The 20,116-nt window shown below is 36.8% G+C and overlaps 1 protein-coding gene and 1 gene segment (V, D, J or C); both read left to right on the top strand.

Annotated features, from left to right (window-relative positions):
• Positions 1-20,116, top strand: part of LOC309390886 (Ig kappa chain V-III region PC 3741/TEPC 111-like) — a 380,622-nt gene that overhangs the window by 232,126 nt on the left and 128,380 nt on the right.
• Positions 12-19,676, top strand: CCDC191 (coiled-coil domain containing 191). Of its 3 annotated transcripts, none has more exons than XM_081952918.1 (16): positions 12-289; positions 1,639-1,677; positions 3,229-3,370; positions 3,954-4,100; positions 4,692-4,870; positions 8,344-8,567; positions 9,291-9,453; positions 11,120-11,310; positions 12,263-13,009; positions 13,497-13,573; positions 14,487-14,569; positions 15,403-15,504; positions 16,369-16,509; positions 17,269-17,421; positions 17,948-18,102; positions 19,540-19,676. In XM_081952918.1, exons 1-16 carry the CDS (start codon positions 218-220, stop codon positions 19,670-19,672), a joined length of 2,748 nt encoding a protein of 915 aa, XP_081809044.1. In that variant the 5' UTR covers positions 12-217; the 3' UTR covers positions 19,673-19,676. The 3 variants fall into 3 exon arrangements, with proteins under 3 accessions (XP_081809044.1, XP_081809045.1, XP_081809046.1); XM_081952919.1 differs by having other exon boundaries at positions 4,692-4,732; XM_081952920.1 differs by lacking the exons at positions 17,948-18,102; positions 19,540-19,676 and having other exon boundaries at positions 16,369-16,605; positions 17,269-17,386.

A 20,116-nucleotide genomic window follows, 5' to 3' on the forward strand; every position in this document is an offset into this window, starting at 1 on the left:
AAGGAGGGAGAGAAGCGCCCACTAATTGGCGGAAATGTTGCCATGACAAAGCTTAGGGACGCCGCTCTCCGCTCGAGCGAGGGAAAGGACCGGCTTGGGCGTTTTCCCTTCGAACCGTCGGTTTGTCGGTCCGGCTTTAAGGAAAGGAGTTCGCCTCCCAACCCAAGCGCAGTGCGAGGCAGAGAGGAAATCGAGGGGTCTCCTTTGGGCTTTTTCAATGGCGGTCGTGCGATCCCGTCCTGAGCTTTATCGTTGGCGACGCTTCAATCAGCCAGCATCGCGGCAAAAGGTAAAAAAGGAAGCCTGCGACGTCATTGCTGAAGTCGCTTTCCAAACAGTCTATGACGGCTATTCGATGGTCACATCTTTGGATAATGTTAAAGAGTGGAAGCGCTTTAAGCAAGGAAGCGGCATACAATGTAGTCCACGACTTACTACCACAATGAAGCCCCAAAATTCTGTTGTCAAGTGAGACATTTGTTAAGTGAGTTTAGCCCTATTTTACGACTTTTCGTGTCACAGTTAAGTGAATTGCGGCAGTTGATAAGTTAGTAACCTGCTTATTAAGTGAATCTGGCTTGTTGGAAGGTGTCAAAAAGAGATAGCATGATCTTGGGACACAACAACAGTCATAATGTTGGCAAGCATCTGAATTTTGATCAAATTATAATGGGGATGCTGCAAAGGTCGTAACTGAAAAATGGTCCTATGTCATCTTTTTCAGCACCGGTGAACTTTGAATGGTCACTAAATGACCTGTTATAAGTCAAGGACCTACCTGAACTCACATAGTTGCCACATGATACAGTGAGGGCCAACTGAAATTGGACCAATTCATGGAAACTCAAAATACCAATGGGTATCTATCAGGATAGATGTAATGAGAAGTAGCAGTTGTTGGGCAGTAGCAGATTTCTAGTCCCGCAGGGGCTTCCTTAATCGTCTTGCTATGCAAAACTGGGCTCACAGGGCATTGCATTCAAAGGACATTGTTGCACTGTGATAAAATTCAGGGAGTGCCTTATTACAGAAAAGATAAAATCTACTTCAAGTCAAGCTCAACTAATGTGAATGCATTGATGTTGTTTTTCTTGGAGTAATACAGAAGCAGTTTTATGAGTTTTCTATGCAGCCAGCATCTGAGTTGCTTTTTTGACTTCTCAGTCTATCCTACAGCCCTAATGTCTCAGTGGCTCCCCATCTAAAAAAAATAATTAGATCTGACCCTATGTAACTTTTTGAGATCAAAGCCAGCTTTGCACTGCAATGTAAGTGAGTCTTCTTATGAATAACCACTAGAGCCCTTTGATCAAAGAAAGAAAACAGGAAAAAAACATTTTTCTATACACACTTAAGTATGTGTGCTTCCATCATTCCTTTAAATGTTCTTGGAGTAATAACTAATATTTTTCCTCATATATTTTGAGAATATTTATGTAAAATTTGAGTTAATGTAAATCAAGACTATGCCTATTGAATAGCATTATATAAATATAGTAAATAAAAATATAGTAACTAGTTTCATTAAAGTTTTACAAAATGGGAGATTTTATATAAAGGCATCCATAGGGATCTGTTAATTTTACTTTAATTTGATTTTTCATTGAAAATTAAAATATTTTATTCTTTAATTCCCAGCCACAGTTTGATGCTGATAGTATAGAGCACTGGATAAAGGTAAGGAAAAATAAAGTAATGCTCAGTCTCAAATATCTGAAAAAAATAACTTCTTACTCAGTGAGAAGAAATCTTGAGTAAGATTTGGTAAGATTCATTTAAACCAATGAGATTCATTTTCTTTTTTTTTCTTTTTTTTTAAACAAAGTTTTATTGGTTTTTTTAAAATTTGCAAGGGAAAAGGTAGTGGAAAAGTATACAAATTTTGGCAGTTGCAAAGTGTGGTAGGCGCCCCCTCCCTCCAAACTCATAGTATACATCTGGGTAAAAGTCATTAATACATAGTCATATATAATCAGCATATTAATTCCATTGGTACTTTCAATCAATTTAATACATAGTAGTATATAGTCCACATGTTAATTCATTTTCTGAATAATTATGAATGATACTGGACTGTTAATTGCATGGATGTTAAAGTCTATTCCAGGGCTTAGTGACTGATGCTGAGCTTGTCGATCAGAATGGTCGGCAGTTCGGCGGTTCGAATCCCTAGCGTAGTGAACTCCCATTACTTGTCCCAGCAACCTAGCAGTTCTAAAGCATGTAAAAATGCAAATAAAAAAAAAAGGAACCACTTTTGGTGGGAAGGTAACAGCGTTCCGTGTGCCTTTGGCATTTACTCATGCTGGCCACATGACCACGGAGACGTCTTTGGACAGCGCTGGTCTTTCAGCAGCAGCCGCTCTAGGAGTGCGCTCTATGGTTTTGGGCTGGCTGCTGGAAGACACTGTCCGGAAGACTCTCTGTCCGGCAGCCGGCCCACAACCATAGAGCGCACTCCTAGAGCAGCCGCTGCTGGAAGATTCGGCAGCAGAGTTTTGGAGTTTGGAAGCCGGAGAAGAAGTTATGCTCGGAGTGCGGTGGGAGCGGAACAGGCACTCCCGCAACTCCCCTCTCCAGCCGGGCAGAGCTCCATGCACTGACCTAGGGGGGCATCCCAAATGTGCCAAGCCACGGGAGCTGGGGAGCGGGCAGAGCATCACGTGCCTTGGCGCCTTAGGGATACCCCCTAGGTCAGTGAATGGCGCTCTGCCTGGCTGGAGAGGGGGTTTGCCAGGCGGTTGCTCGTGAGCATGGTCACCTCATGGCTGCTTCGCCCCTGAGGCTGTGCCCGGCTCTTCGGGAGCCAGTTTGCAAGGGAGCAGCTGCCTGGCAACCCCAAAACAATAAGCCCTCCCCCTATAATAAGCCCAAGGCCATATTTTGTGGGACAAAAAAAAATAAGACCCCGTCTTATTTTCGGGGAAACACGGTAGGACAGATAACTTAAATTCTAACATTTTATTGAATGCTATCTTAAGTATTAAGTATTAATATGCTTTTCAGTTTCAAAAAACTATGTGGCTAACAATTTTAATATAAAATAATGCATCAATAAAAGAGATACCCTTCAATACATAAAAGGACCAATCAAAATCAAAAAGATAAAGGCAGCAGAATAAACACCATGTGCTTCCAACTTTATTGCCAATCAAAATATCTTCTCTTGCGCTGCACAGAATAAGTGGTTCTTAATAACTTTTCTATTATTTATTTTTTTAAATTCAGCGGGTAGAACAAGCCTCCGAATTTGCTGTTTCTGAAGCTTTTTCATTAAAAAAGGCATCCTATTCTCATGGACTTAATGGTCCAGTGCTGGATTTGGAAACAACAGAGCAGCTGTTAGATCATGATGAAGCATATGTAGAAGGTATTTTCTAAACATTTTGTTGTGAACTCCAGCTGATCCAAAAGAATTATGCTTTTTTATTGTATTGTAGAAAAATGAGCAATAGATTACCCATCCCTAGAAAAGCAGGGATATCTTCTCTCAACCCCCTATTGCAATTTTGTAATTTTGTGGGAGATGGAGCATCCCATTATTCCAAGAGATTGTGAAAATACTTGATTTATGTATGATGGTGGAAGGGAATATCAATTTAAATTTATTGACAAAGCATGGCTCTATTCAAACTGTGTATGTAATTGAGGGTAGTTTTAAATGGAGACCATATTGTATAGATGTTTTTAAACTAATTTAACTAATAAGATTCATACTTTCCCAATTCCTCCTAGGTTTGTGAGCTTTCAAATATAAGATCAACTATAAATAATACCAATAATTTTTAACAAATCAGAATAGAAATCTTGGATAAATCTCCTTAAGAGTGATACTGCAGAAGCCAGATTGATTTGCCTGTAAGCAGAGTTTAGATTTGGAGTGTAAAACTCCTTTTCAAATTTTAGTTACTAATTCTGAATCTAGTAATATTTTTTTTCTTTCATCAATGCAGCTCAAGAGTTGCTTAATGACTGGATGAATTCAAAATTGAAATTGGAATTGGCAAGTGATGAAGACAACGATGTTCAACATTCAGCACCCAACTCTGTTCCTTTACAAGAGCCAGTTGCTGGCTTCCAGAAATATAAAAAATTTGATGGTGAGACTGATTTTAAATTTATTTGAAGTATTCACATAATAACAAAAACTCCTGGTACACTATTATAATAGCAAGACTGGTAAAATTCACACAAAACAATTAAATTGAAAATAAAACATTACTGTATCTAATAATCTAAATAGTCAATAAATCCAGTCTTTCTGCCCTCAGGACAATCAAGAAAATTAACTATTAAAAAAATAGCCACTCATGTTTCAAACGCTTTGCACATGTATTTTCCATTCTTATTTTAACATTCTTAAGCTGAAAATCATGCTGCTGGAAAGTAATATTTTGCTACTGAATTTCAGAGTTCAAAACTCCATATAATTGGGCTGTATATGGAGAGCTTTTAAGGATAGAAATAAGCATATTTCAGCTCACTGAATCTTATGAATTCCGCTATGGTTTCACCATTTCTAAATATTTTTTTAAAATGTAGCTCATTTTTGGTGTTGTGGGATGTTCTTGGAAGCACAAATAGGACCTTGGAGATGGCACATGTGGAGACTGCAAGTTGCAACTCCTGATTCAGGACAAAGTTTAAAATATCGTTTTACATTTAATTTCAATATGATTTATGTATTCTAGATTTCTATGGTTATTTGGAGCAAGAAGTGGAAGGCACCACGGTACAAGATTTTTTACAGCATCTATTGCAAAGTGAAATTGTAAACAGTGGTATACTGGAAGGCCTTAAAACTAAAGCTGTCAGAGAGGAAAAGGAACCCAGAGACTTACGAATTAACATGGAACTAAGGCATAAACAGGTTAAATATATAATGTTTATGGAAAACCTTCTAAAATTCACTTTACTTCATAAATTGGTGAAGTCTTGATATTGTTTAAATTAATCCCATAGAGGAAGGAAAGAAGTGCAATCTGAAAATAATAAATAGAATGTATAATGGCCTAGTTGAGTCAACTCTAATATGGTTTGTTTTTGGCTTCCACCTACTATTGCTTAGTATCGTGTGCAAATCAGATATAATGGCTTATTCAGGAAAACATGGTGTAAAAATTAATAGCATTTTTGTGAGTTCAAATTTTATTTCCCCCAATCTTCCAAATGTGCAAAATTATGTTGTTCTGGACTTTTGAAAAGGAAAGAACAAAAGAACTTTTTTCTATCCCTTTCAATCTTTGGCTCTGCCTTCTCAAGAGCACCTGCAGAATATAAATCAAATAGTTTTTTTCTCTTTGACTTCTTTGTCTCTCTTCACTCAACAAGAGAAGCAGGACAAGAAAGGGTAACCTTACAAGGGACAAAAGGAAGAACAAGGCTAAATAAGAAAAGGAAAACTCTAGCAGTAGCAGAGTCTGCTTGGATTCCTCAATCCACAGTTCAAAAAATGACTTCAGTCTTAGTCCGTTCTTTAAGAGAAGATTTCATATCTTTATTTCAGAGGAGAGAGCCAGGGAAACTCCCTGCTCTTCAGACAAGGGTTATTTCAGAAAAGGAAGAATATAAACTTTCAGTCAAAGAAGCACCTGTCCATACATTGCAGACTATTTATGATGGTACAAGACTCAGTATCTCTAGATCACGAGTGTCAAACTTGATTGCGTCACATGATGTATTATAATGCATTGTGACCTTTTTTGCCTTTGCGGAGCCGGAGTGGGTGTGGCCTGTGTGTGACACATCTGGCCCATGGACTGCCAGTTTGATACCCCTGCTCTAGATGGTTCAATAAAAATTATTTAACTGAGGCAGGCAAATGTTGCAACATCTCCAGCCTTGCACTCATTTCTCAGCTTCCAGGTATTCCAGAGAAGGCACCATTGGGTTCAACAGTTCAAGGAACGGAGAATTCAGCTAAGCCCATCTTATTTCTGTTTATCCCAAGAATAGCCCAAAGTATTCAGCCCCAAATTAGACATTGAAGGAATCGCCAATGTATAGACATCCTACTTGTAGCGCTAACATCTAAACATCTAGTATCACAGGTTGAGGGGCAACTTCCAAACAGACCCAGGTACTCAGGATGTTGAGGTACATTCCTTGATTCACTGTAATGCAGGACTTTTAATGCAGTCCTAGCAGTCCAGTTTGACTCAGTCATAGCCAGTAATATTATACATATATAGTTTATTGTGTTTATAAACTACTGGAATTGGGATATACACCCTCAAGGCTGCAGTGGATGCAGAACAAATGTCTGAACAAGCTGGCCAGGATTCCTGCATTCCTCAATAGGTTTTGCAGTTTTTTCCAAGGCCTCAGGCATGACAGTCTACTGGGGCCTATTGCTCAAATGTTGGAAGACAGATAATCAGTTCTAAGCCTACCTCACATTGAAAAAAACTATTCTAGAAGGAAAGCTATTTTGTTAAATTATTAGTAGTGGATCTTGGTCTAATCAAGAACAAAGATCAGAAAAGAAAATACTTGCTCTGCTCATGAAAAGGAAAACAGCAGAAGAAGAAATAAATCTTAAGTTACTTTTGCAGTAGAGACATGTTCTCTTCTCTTCTCGGAACCAGCATTTTGAGTCTCACTAGTTCTTCTTTCACCAACATTTGAGAGAGTTCCTTCCAGATCTAGCAAAGGTGATGCACCAGAGGAAACAAACATCAATGTAATGTTCCAAAAGCCCATCCAGTAATTCTGTCCTTTCTCGTTCTCTGTCTGTTTACACAGTCCCACGGGAAAGGAAAGAAGCAGGGAGCAAGGCACTGAAAAGAAAACTGAATGGAAAGGGCATCTACTTCAAACCATTACAGAGAAATAGACAAAAAAGTGAAGTGAGGATAAACTTTATGTGCAAGGACTCCAGGCATACATCCTTTACAATGAGGAAGGCCTCCCGACCTGGGGAAAAGATTCATTAATTATATTTGTTTAGATTTTGTTATAAAGATGTAATCTTTCCTGGGTACTTATAAATTCTAGTAAAAAATTTTTGTCTAGATTTATTATAAAGATGTTAGATAACTACAATAATAATAACAAAATGTTAATGGATAATGTTTAATGATTTTATATGGGTTGGCATTGGTGAAAGCTATTGGATATAAGCCTGAAATTTATAGAAATAGCTAACGAATGCCAGTATGTGGTTGTGTCCTTAAATACAAATGATTCTAGATAAAAGCACGTTTAAACAAATATAGTTAAATGAGAGTGATGGTACATTGATGGTATATAAAGATTTTTCATTTAAAATATATAATCCAATATGAATGAAGTATAAAGAATGATTGTGGTAGTAACACACGAAATTTATTTGTAACCAATCGACATGCTTTCTGGAAGATGTCATGAAGAATGTTTTTTTTTTTTTGGTGTGTGTGTGTGTTTAATTAAAACAATTTTAAAAAAACTTTTTTTTTTTAAAAAAAGGAAGGCCTCCCATGTCAAATAGAGTAAGCAAGGGAAGAAACATCAGACGCGTATGAAGTTCATTCTGCACTGGGGTCAGATAGGAATAACTGTTGAATGGTGCCCTCACATGGATTAGCATACAGTGAAATCTTTCTCAGGGAATAAGCTGTTCAGTGAAGCAGCTAATTCAACCTTCATGTAAAATGAAGAAATCATTGACAGTAGCTCAGAGAAGAATCTATACGGACCTTTCAGGTTAAAGATCATAGCCAACTTTTTTTTTCAGGCAGGAAATCCAACTCATGTTTCCATGACCAGCAACAGAAGGGCACACCCAATAGAAAAGGCCGAGAAGGCAGGAACTAAGGAAATATCGGAGACTGTTTTGTCTTCACCTGCAAGATGGTGGGCAACTGCAATAATTTTAATGTCCTGTAATATTCCTGTATGGACAGATGGATGTTAGAGCTGGTTTAATGAAAACAGTTCACAAGAATCCCCTATCTCTAAGAATAAAAAGAAACATTTTAAGATGAATAATACATTTATTAGACTTTAGAATTATATAAAATATATCTGCATAAGAATTCTGGTGTGTTTTCTGTTTACATGATGCTAAAGGAAAATGGACCTTGGAGTGTATTTTGAACCTCAGGCTGCTAAACAAATTCATCAGACATTGAACCTCCGGAATGGAGAAATTAAGGTCTATACCAGAAGCCAACACAGTGGAATACTTCCAGCCTCAATAGATCTATCAGAAGCCTACTTGCATATTTTGATCAGAACTTTATACTGACAGAAAAGTTAACACTTTCCTGTATAAGTCCCTCATCTAGGGATTAGAAGTTATTTGGCAATCAGGTTCAATGACTGGGCTGTGCTTTAACACTTCTTTTTATTCTTGTTTTCCAGGTAAAAGAAAATCGTTTGAAACGGCAGAAGGAGCTTGAACTTCTAAAACAAGAAAAAGCCTTGAAAAAGTTAGCAATGTCAGAGGCTCAAAAGCAATTGCAAGAGGAGACGAAGAGGAAAGCTCTGAAAGCCAAAAAAGAAGAAGCAGCGATCCAAAAACAAATGGTAATACTGAGGAAGGAGTTGGGAGAAAAAAGGCATCTCATGGAAGAAGCACGGAAAATGTAAGCTTTGGAGAAAAAATTCAGTTCATTCTAGATCCTAAAACAGAATCTGAACAACCATGATAGAGCAAATGTACTGCAACTAAATAGATGAAAGATCATCTAAAAATCATTGTGAGGTCTGAGGAGTGAGGGAAGATATAAATGCAAGACAGGTTAAAACATCATCTCCAAAGATGCTGTGGAGATTGATTAGCTTCCAAGTGTAATTAACTTTATTTGAGATTTGTAGACAGAAGAAACTACTAAATCTTCTTTTCCAAATCATCTCTATATGCTTTTCAAGACCACTGACCAAGCAGGTACCATGTTATACGAACTGTAAAAATTAAATCAGAAGTCAATCTGTTTTTCATGTGTATCCATCCCTATTTGATTGCAATTGTTTCTTCAAATTGTCAGCTTTCACAGCAGCGTATGACATTAAAATGACTGAAAATCTCTATAGTTACCTCTATGGGAGCCTACCAAAGCAGTTTTCCTTTTATGCCCCTATATAATTCTTCTTTAAGAATTATTTAAGGACATATTGTGTAATACTAGCGTATGAAATTGAGAACATTGCAGTAACTAAATGTATTACAACAGTGCTATAAAACTTGCTCAGTTTAAATAAAAAGTATATCAAATAAGGATTGCTAACTAATAAATTGATTAACATGCTCCTCTTTCTCTACTGTTTTTCTCTAACCTCTCTTTATTTTTACAAACTCTTTATTTTAGGGAAAGAAAAAGACACAATTTGAAAAAAATCCAGACTCTGATAGAAATTGGCCTGCCTCCTGCTCAGCTTACCTATCTGAATTGTGACAATGAAGAACAAAAGGAGGAGGAACAGGTCAAACAACAGGAACTACTGAGCAAGGTCAACTCTGCTGATCAGAAGGTGAGGACATTCATGATCTTGTCTTCAGCACTTTGAGATGGATTGTTGCTTTAGCTAGAATTCTGAAGAGTTTTTACTGAATAAAGATGCTCAAGGTGTCATGTTAAAATGAACTGAGGATAAATGGATGGATTTGAGGTTGAAAGGATATAGAAGGTTAGGAGAGCAGATGGATGCCAAAAACTAGAATCTGCTATGAAAACTGCTTCATGACTAAGCTTAAACCTGAGGATACATACAGCACAAGGTTATGTCAGCCCAGATTTTCTTATAAACTTTTTTTCTTCTTCAAAGCAATAAAATCAAGAGAGTCATTTTGCACTTGCTAAAATGCAATATGTTTGAGTATGATCTGGTGTTGTAAAGTGCCACACATGTTTATACCACTTAAGCATGAACTTGAAAACAATAAAATAGTAAATGCGAAATAACAGTCTGCAGGTGCTATATAGCATCGACTTATATTTATTAGCCACATAGAAGTTACTAATCAATAGTTATGTATAAGACTATACTATATTTGCTATTTGAAGACGTATAGCTGTCCTGCTTTAATTTATTTTGATTCAATTAAATATAAGTTCCTACTAGGTGGTATTTTATACACATGTCTTAACTGGCCATTGTATAAGTGTGTGTGTGCTGTGTATGTGTAATATTTGTTTAAACAGTTTTCCTTTTCATAAAACATGCAGCTATATGAGTGTTCTGTTAAAATAAGTAAGGAAGTTTTATGTTAAAGTTCAAAAGAAGTGCTAGAAGTCATCTCTTCTAGCACTTGGTGAATAAAAATGTGACAAAATTTTATACAAGGACATTGAGCTCTCATGAGAATGATGACATTTCAGACATTTAAAATCAACATTTAATTTGAAAGGATTTGTGGATGATTCTACGGATATCACACATGTTTAAGCAGCTAAGAGCAATGCATCCTAGATTACTTGCTGAAATGGGATGTAGGTTCTCATTAAAATGTTAGTTATGTGATCATTCAATTATGATGGCAATACATATGAAATAGCATTAAAATATTAAGGTTAACTGAAATAGCAATTGATATATTCTTTAAAAAGAGTTTTTTTTTTAAAAAAAGCAAAACCTCACCACATATGAGTTTGCACATGGGAGATGAGAGTTTTCTAGTTCTTTAGATCTACTTTTTAAAAATGCCAGTTTCTACTTTTTCAGTATTGGCAATATTATGGAAAACATAGAAAAAGAAACAAAAGAAATGAAACACAAAAGAGAAAAGAAAATCTAGATCACACTAATACCATTTGCTATACTTCTCAATACCTTTTAAATCTTGTTTTCCGTACCATTTCATAAATTTATATTTTATGTATTTACTTTTTATCAACTTCATCCTCCCCTGGCTTTCTCAAGTCTGCTTCTCAACCTTCATATATTTGTTTTACAAACATCAGTCCTCATGCTCTCTACGCAACATATCTAGTATATTTCTTTCATACTTTTTTATTCATTCTGACATATCTAAGATTCCCTTCCACATACACGTACAGTAACAAATAATTACAATTTATGAAGGGAGCTACAGTTGTCAGTGAACACTGAAGGTATTTAGTGTAATACTCCAATATTTTACATTATCAGAAATGTAAATATGATACAATGGAACACGGTTACTTGATTCTCAATGTAGTGCCTACGGAAGTATTTCTCTGCCTGGTACAAGTTTATTCTGGACCTCAGAATTAAAATGGGGAAAGCAAGAGCCCTTGCAGACTGGAAGTGCCAGCTGAAGATTTTGCGAGCCTGGAGAGATTATTCATGGTCTCACAAACTGGAGAAGGAGACTCAAAAAATGGAAAACCAGCTTCGGGATCAAAATAGGTAGCAATTTTAACACAATTCCTTCCTGTGAAGTTGAAAGCTACTCTTATGTTTGGTTTAATTATTTTGATTTTTGTTTGTTTCTTGGGGTACTTTAAAAAAAGAAAACGTAAGATGCATCTCAAAAGCCATTGTGATGGTATATTTTCAGACTTTTCACCAGGGCTATTGGTGGTAGATTTAATACTATGATTATTAAAGTTTTTCAAAGCTCCCCTCCCCTCCCCCACTTTCCCCAATCTTTATTTATTTCTTGACTCTTGCAAACATGAGAATGGCCTTCTAATTTTGATGAGTAACCAACCATTCCTGGATGAATCTATTATTTCATTGAGTTCCAAGAAATTACATTAGGAATCCATTAACCCAATGTAGGGAAAGCAAAGTACATTTGATCTGTCCCAATCAGCAGGTTGCATAATGGCCGCAATCATTATTGAATAAAAACTTGTTAGAAAAAAATATTTCAATAGGCTTGTGAAATGCCTAATGGTTCCCCTTAGAAATATGCTGACATGGCTCTTACTAACAGCAATTATTTTATGCTTAATCCATATTATTGGTAATATACTGGAAACCACAACAATATATTTATCAAAATAAGAAGTCATTACAAGCGAAACACACGATACTTTTTTTGTCTAAGGGCTGCATTCTGTTTTAATTTCCTCTGAGGACTGCAACAGCCATGGTTGCTGATACCAGGATATTTGGAGGACTGAAAGTTTTGGGTGGAGGTAGAGACCAAATGGATACAAGACTTAAGGCATCCATTTTATCGCTTAAGCTCTTATTATGTAAACAAGTCAGTTTTGCCTACTGCAGAGGACCTGGGGTCTTGCAAATAGGGTACCACATCTAGCAATGCATGCTCAACTCTTTTATAAAGAAATAAAAGTCAAACAGTTCTATCAGGGATTCTAAACTAATGTTAAAAAATATCTTAATTTAGGAAAAACCAGCTGGCTATAGAGTTTAACCGGAAATGCATTTTGCGTCATTTCTTTGCTGAATGGCAATGCTGGAGCCGATTAGAGATGGAAAAGAGAGAGCTAGAAGCGAACAAAGAAAAAATGAGGAGAAAAATGGCAAAGCTCTTGGAAGAAGTATCACTGGGGCAACTAACGGCAGCTTTCTTAAGATCCACCAATAAAATCCTTGAGAAAGGAGTTACCCAAGATAAACCTGCAAGTGATACAGAGGTAAACTGTATAGAGGTTAACCAGCTGGCTGAAATACCGTGTGTTCAGAACAATCCCACAACTGCAAAATTGGAAAGAGAAAATTCCTACTCTCCAGGGACAAGTAAAAAACGCAATCTCCACTCACCAAGTCAACCAAAATGCCCATGGCAAATCACCAGAAAACATGCTGCTTTGAATCTTCAGGACCATGCCAGGTTTGGGAATGAAATAAAGCATTCCCTGCAGCATCTTGATCTAGCACAACAAAAGAAATCTTCCACTATTTGGGGTCCCCTGGAACAGCAACGCCTGATTGAAGAACAGCAACAACAGCTTCAAGAGCAGCAAGAGCTGATCCGTAAACTTCAGGGCCTTCAGAGGGTACACACTGCTTGGGAGGAGGTTGAGCAAACTACAACTGCTACCACGGCACTTAACATTAACACTCCAAAAATTAAGGAAGAAAAGCAACTGAGAGAAAATCAATCAAATTACAAGAATACTAAACCTGTAAGGTATAATATCACTTGGATTTTGTTATCTAATAGCTAAAAGAATGTGCTTGGAGCAGCACACTTCAAAATAGCACTGTGATGCATAACTCTCCCACACTTCCCATGCCCCCTTGCATGCGCGTGACCCTCCTGCGCCCCATTTTGAGCCTAGCAGGCTCCCTGCAGCCTCCTGGAACCAAAAATGGGCCAGGGGTGCGGCATGTGTCCCCCCCCCGCACATGCGTGCATGTCTCCTGCATATGTGCAGACCCCTGAAAATCAGCTGGCCGGCAGGAGGCTCATGCTGAGCTGGGCGACAGCTTGAGTGCTGGCAGAGAGGGCTCCGCGTGCAACCTATGACACGCCATCACGGGCCTCTAGTCTACTATTCACAGAACATTTTTTCTATTTGAAGTATTTGCTTTGTAGAATCTTTAGCCCAAGCCCAAGACCTTTCTGTTCAATTGTCATTTTTTTTCCCCTTTCTCCTACACTTTGGTTTACTCAGGTCAGAAGTTCAGCAGCCAGTCACTCATAAGAGAAGGACTTTGAAAGCATTAGTCACACCACATCCCTTGCTTAGAGGTATGTATCTAAACGTCTGGAATCTTTCCTGGATGGCTATAAAAAGCTGTAATAAAATATATGATTTTTATAATACAAATATCCATATTATACTATAGCGCAGGAACAGTCATGAAATGTTTAATAAATATAGCTGAATGGCTCATTTTTTTATTGGCCTTCTTGGCAAACTTTTTCAATTCCTATGTGTGAATTATTTCAAACCCTAAATTTTGTGGGTTTGTTTGAATTAAAAAAAAATAGTTTTCTTTTTTTTCTGGGCACCTTGCTGAATAACATTTTAACTGGCTAGGGTGAGGTCACTAGCATTGTGACAGTACAATATAATTCATACACTTTACCTGACCACTGAAAAATAATGCCAGTGTATTTCAACCTGTCTCAGAAAGATTAGAACAACTACAGCATGAAATAAATGTAAGTACACATATTTCTTCCTGAAATATACATGCAAACGTGCTTACATGTTTTCTTTAATTAAGTTGATGGTTATTCAGAACCACATTGCAATACATGTAATGTCCATTGTAATCAATAATTTGTTTTTCTTAATGTGTTATATTGTAAGTCTAAGTATCCTTTATTGTTCGTATCAAATTAGTTATTAGTTATTAATAGTCTATAAGACCAGATAAGACAAGAGGAAAAGTATTCTTGTGGTTAGTTATGAAGAATGGCATAGACCTGTCCAACTTCTTTAACTGGTAAATAAGTTGCCTAAAAATACATGTAGTCTTTGACAATCTTCGTTCAGTGACCTTTGCGAGGGAGGGAGGGAGGGGGAGAGAGAGAGAACATATTGAGCTAGTTCGATATATATGGATCAATCAGAAACAAAATGTAAAGCAAAACTGCATTTTTCAAGTTTCAAATTTAATTTATCCTCATCATTGTACACCTTCTGAATGTTTAGCTATGGAAGAAAGAGCAGTTCAACGAGCAGAACGAAGGAAACAATTGGAAGAAGCAAAAATAAAGCGAGAAGACGAAAAACTGGCAAGTAAAACTAACTTCTGACTTAAATATCCAGCAGGTAGACAATAATGTTTAAAATACAAACATGAACTTTTACTTATTAGCCTTTTATTAGTTTAATCAAATTTCTGTGGCCATCTAGCCAAGGAAATTAGGCAGTGACTATAAAACAAATTACAAACCACTTAAAACCAAAATAAAATCGCATCCAGGTTGAGGCACCTATAAAAATTTCAGTCTCACTCTATAAACTATATACACGTGCCAGAGCTTTAATAAATTAATACGCTGGCCCCTGAAGTTGGCTTGCCTTAATAACAATAACATTTTATACTGAAGAGCAGATGATAGGTTTTATAGATGAGGAGACACTGCATGCAAGCAAGAGAGCATGTTAGGGGAGAAAGGCACTTCATTTTTCTTCTTCCCAGGATTTTGTGAGAAGATGGATACAATAGAAAGTGTATCAGTTGCAGCTAAAATCCCTCTATTTTTCTTCAATAAAACAGCAAACAATTTTGCAACCCACTAGTTTAGACTTTAAAAATAAAACTTTTACCTAACTAGCCTTCATCACCAACTAACAAGTTATAATGGTGGTTACTTGTTTTTGATATTTACATTTTACAAGTGAAAACCTGCTTTGAAATGTGTAAGTTTCCTGATGAATTACTGCTGGTAAAGCTATTCTACACCATTACTGAAAAGAATTCTGAATAAAATATTATTTTTAACCCCTTTGTGTGTAAAGCCCATATCATGATTTAGATAGGCGTCTGCTTTGGAACGTCTGTATTTCTTTCGGACATGGATTTAAATATGATTTAGCTTGTCGTCTTCTATACCATCCTAAGGCTGAGATGCAAGCCAAAGAAGAAGAACGTCAAAGACAAGAAGCAGCAGAAAAAGAGGCTAAATTAGAGAAGAAGCGAGAAGAGAAGAAATTGCAACAAATGGTGAGTGGAAGATTGTGCTATCTCACAGATCTATTACTGATAAAACACTAGTTTAAACTGGCTTTTCCATATGATTTTGTAATGGCACCAATCTAATTCAAGCAGTGTCAAAGCTGCTCAGGAAAAAATAATAATTACTTTCACTATTTCAGCAAAAAATATTTTAAACACCCCTATATCAAAGCCATATTAATTGCTGTAACATAAAGTAATAGCTCCAGTCCTGTGTTTTAGAATTAAACTAGCCTGGCATTGTTGCTTAAAATGATTCAAAGCTTCTGAATGAAATTGTGTTCAAACAGTTGGTGGCAGATTGGGAGGAATATTTAGACTGTATGCCCTCAAATGAACCTCCTCATGTATGAATGAGTGACTTCTTTGCCACTGTCATTTGATGCCCTTGCTCTTTCAATCTCATCCTGTCTAGGAGGAAAGGGCAAAGCAAGTGAAAACTGCTGCTACTGCTAGTTGACTTTTTTTTTTAAGCCTTAGAGCTAACAAGCGTAAACAGTAGATAGAGAAAGCAACAACAGACACAGAGATAAGGCCTGGAAGATCTGAAGTTCAAAATGGTAATGCTTGAGGTTTTGCAATTTCCCAAACATGATATTCATGAAAGTGCAGTGGCCATTCTGTGTGTACAGTCCCTAATCACAAAAATGATGTAGATTGGCATGAAAGAAATGCCTTTGGCAATGTTTGGAGCTATGTAGATGACCACAACAATATCTCCATTTCCTGCAGTTCAGGAAGAAATCAACAACTGAGCACATGAGTTTTACTTGTTTTCCCAATAAATAGTAATATTTTTAATGAACTGGTCAAATTTTGCTAAACTCTGCTTCTCTAATTTATTAATTACAGAAAGAACTGGAAAAACAGAAAAGGCTAGAGAGAGAACAGCAACTTTTCTCCAAAGCTGAAGACCATTACATTATGGTTCTGCTCAAACAGGGGTTAAAGGCCTGGAAAAAACTTACAGAGCAATCTGAAAAAAACATGGTGGTAAGAACTAGACTAAAACTGGCCATCTTGAAAAACAAAGTTAGTTTCATGTGCTGAAGATGAATCCTCTGCTATTTTCCAGTGTGTGAAGTGTTGGTGAGTGAAAAGGTTTTTTCCATCAGATCAAGTTTCTGGGTTGTTTTGATACTGCATGGACTAACATAGCAAAAAGGAACCATTTTCTAAGCCTAGTTTGTACAGCCTTGGTGGAAAAAGCTTTAAAAAATTCTGTGGGTCCAACAAAATATCTGAAGACAAGTTTAAAAGAAAGGGGAAAATATAATAGTAATCGAGATTGAGTGTTATGGTTAGCATCCCCAAAAGTTCTGGCCCAAAAGACAAACGTCAGACTGTGACAGCACTTGGAGAAATGGCTTGTGTAGCGGGGCAATTATTTCCAAAATTGGTGCTAAGGAGCACATTTACATGTAAGTTAGTGCTTAAATTAACAATATATTTTGAATGTTTTTTTTTAAAAAATATCTGAACTACCTACAAATCAAGTATATATATGAACCCCCTGAGTTCTAGGCCTATTTCCAGCTAAAATAAGTGAAGATGTAATTGTGCTGTCAGATTATAAAGTTGAAATGAAGAAAAAAGAATGTGTTTGCTCTGGTTATCTATATAGCTTGGTCATTGGACATAATAAAACGGCCTTGATCAGTGATGTTTCAATGACCCAACCTTAGTTACAGGGCCCTCCTTGCATCCATTTATAAAGCCAGTAACCATGGCTTTTCTTGATCTGGAATTTAGATGGCGCAAAAGCATCACTGTACAAGGTTGCAGCAGAAATGTCTTCTTGCCTGGCTTCATCATGTGCAAGAAATCCATTCAAGGAAAAGCGCTCAAGCTGAGGATCTCCACTGCTCTCAATTGCTTAGAAGGTCTTTCAGGGGTTGGATAAAGGTGAGCAAGAGGGAGTGAGTGTGTGTGTGTGTGTGTGTGTGTATTTATATATATATATTGTTTTCGTAGATTTTCACGGGTGTAGGTATGCTGGTTTTGTTGTATTCGGGTCTTTTCCCGTGTAAGGTTGAGATTGTCTTTGCAACGTTTCGGCAGGATCGCACCTGCCATCTTCAAGCTGTGGGCTTAAAATGTGATCGGAGCTGCCGTCTTTCTGTAAGTCTTGGTTAGACTTATTTTATATAAATAAAATAATTGTAGGCATTTTCTAAAAGATTCTAATCTAATCTAGACTGGAGGCCAGGAGTTTGGAGTAATGAAGAAGAAGTGGTCATAAAGCATAATTTTTGTGTATCGCACCACAAGAATTATACGTTCACATTTGTGCATTGTGAGGGTTTCTCCTTTGACGCATGCAGTAGAATATTTTGTTTCTTCCACCTACTTCTGTTGCTATATTGTTATGTAAAATTTAAACATACAGTAATTGAGTGACATTTTTTTCCTTTCGTTGGACTTCTTTCAGTATAAGGATTACAGACTTACTCTTGAAGAGAGTGCAAGCAAACTCCATGAAACTACCCTAAAGAAGAAGTTATTTGGCTCTTGGTTTCATTTGGTAAACGAGGAGAAAAGTATATTGTGGGCAAAACAAAAGACTGCAGATCAATACTTTAATAGGTAAAAATGAATATATCAAAGGCATTTTCTTATTGCAAGAATTCTACAGTATGTTCCTTGTTCTTAGGTTCCTTTGGAATCATCTGGACATTGTGTGCATGCCTACATGCATTTTTTATACATCTTTGTCCTGGGAAATGATGCAAATCATGCTTCTAGGATATGTAATTTAGATGCAACTTGTATGTTAAACTTAACTTTGTGTACAAACCAGCTATATAACTATACCACTAAATAGAATGAACCATACTAGATTGAAAGTCTGGTTCTTCCCTTCTTCTGGTAATGTGCTTGGGCTGTTGGCTGTTATTGCTTACTGTTCAGCTCTCTTTTGCTCTAAAGAAAGCTAATAGTCCTAACAATACAATATTATTCAAAGGTAGCCTTTACTAAATTCAATGTTTTAGAATTTTAACTTCTATGTCTATCCTCTTGTCATTTGATGCAGATGCCGAAAATCATCAGCCATTGAATAAATTTGGCAGAAAAAATAATTGACCCAGAAGGGGGGGGGGGGAATAAGTTTTAATAAACTTAATTTCAATCCATTTTATGTATCAACACTTCATTTTGAAACTCCATATTCATTTATCATCATAGAAAAAAAATTTCTGAGCAACAGTCTTTATGTAAAAACTAAATAAAGTTTCCTTAGAGCAGGGGTGTCCAAACTTGGGAACTTTAAGACTTGTGGACTTCAACTCTCAGAATTCCCCAGCCAGCCATGCTCTAAGGAAACTTTATTTAGTTTTTACATAAAGACTGTTGCTCAGAATTTACCTGTTTTTCTAGAGTAAATGTGGTTGCTGCCCTCTTTGCCCCTATCCGTGAGGTATAATACAGAATGCTGGGTTACATAGGCCCTTCACAAATATTCACTTGACTTTCATGAAAATGAAACAATTGTTATGTTTGAGATACCCTTTCAGACATAAAATCTTGGCAACTAGTTCTCTACCTAGACAGGGAAAAACTTTTCAGTATCTAATAATTATAAATATTGGGATACTGTGGTTTCTGAGCACAGCAATGTTTCCCTTACATTTGTCTAGAACGGGGGTGTCAAACTCACATTACATCACGTGATGTATTGGGACTTTCCCCCCCTTTTTCCCCCTTTGCTAAACTGGGTGTAAGCATGGCCAGCATGTGATGCATCCGGCCCATTGGCCAGGAGTTTGACAGCCCTGGTCTACAGACTAGTGACATTTAGCATCTCTTTTCTCTATGGAAATTCCCTATCCAACAAGCTGACATGTTCCTGAAACTAAGGAGGAAATAGTACATTGTTTCATAATCACCTCTGCCTTTACATAATAGCATATTTTAAAGCTGTTTATTAAGTATGGGGCAAGTATGTGAATAATTTTTTTAAAGCTTTAATAAACATATGCATGCATGCTTACAATTCCCTCTTTTAAACATTGTGTGATACAGGAGAATGATGATACTTGCATTCAGAGCCTGGCAACAGTACCCAGCTCAGATGAAAGACGAAAGAAAAAAAGAAGAAAGACTAGAAAAGCTAAGAAAGAGAGTATCTGAAATTTTGCCAGATTTCCAAGCATGACAAAAGGATTTCAGACCAGAGGACAAATGGAACTTGGGAAAAAGTCCATGTGGCAAATACCCTCTTCAGATTGTCTCTGTAAAACCATTTCAGTAAACTCATTCCTGTTTGCCTTTTTCCTTCTATCAACAATGTGGCAGTATCTTTGATTTGCAAGGGAAACCCAACTGAATGTCTGCTTTGCAATCAGAATTGACCTTAAAAACAGAACCTGTCTATTTCTGTTCAGCTATTAAGAGCTCACAGTGAGAACACAGTGATAGTCCTTACTATTTGCATATACCCACATCAAGACATTTTGTTATCTATCTCAAACAGCTCTAATATAAATGCAAAAGCAACCAGTAATCAATACCAGCTACCCTTGGTCTTTTCCCTAATTGCTGTGAAACAATCAGTTTCCACAATGTTGGAATACACTTCTACGCTCTCTAGACAACTAAG

This window comes from Natrix helvetica (genome assembly GCF_964273705.1).
Source record: "Natrix helvetica genome assembly, chromosome: 4".
Lineage (NCBI taxonomy): Eukaryota > Metazoa > Chordata > Lepidosauria > Squamata > Natricidae > Natrix > Natrix helvetica.

Coding starts and splice junctions, on each gene's coding strand:
- CCDC191 (XM_081952918.1), top strand. CDS start 218: ATGGCGGTCGTGCGATCCCGTCCTGAGCTTTATCGTTGGCGACGCTTC. Junction 9,454..11,119: donor TCAACTCTGCTGATCAGAAG/GTGAGGACATTC, acceptor TTCTCAATGTAG/TGCCTACGGAAGTATTTCTC. Junction 14,570..15,402: donor AGCGAGAAGACGAAAAACTG/GCAAGTAAAACT, acceptor TACCATCCTAAG/GCTGAGATGCAAGCCAAAGA.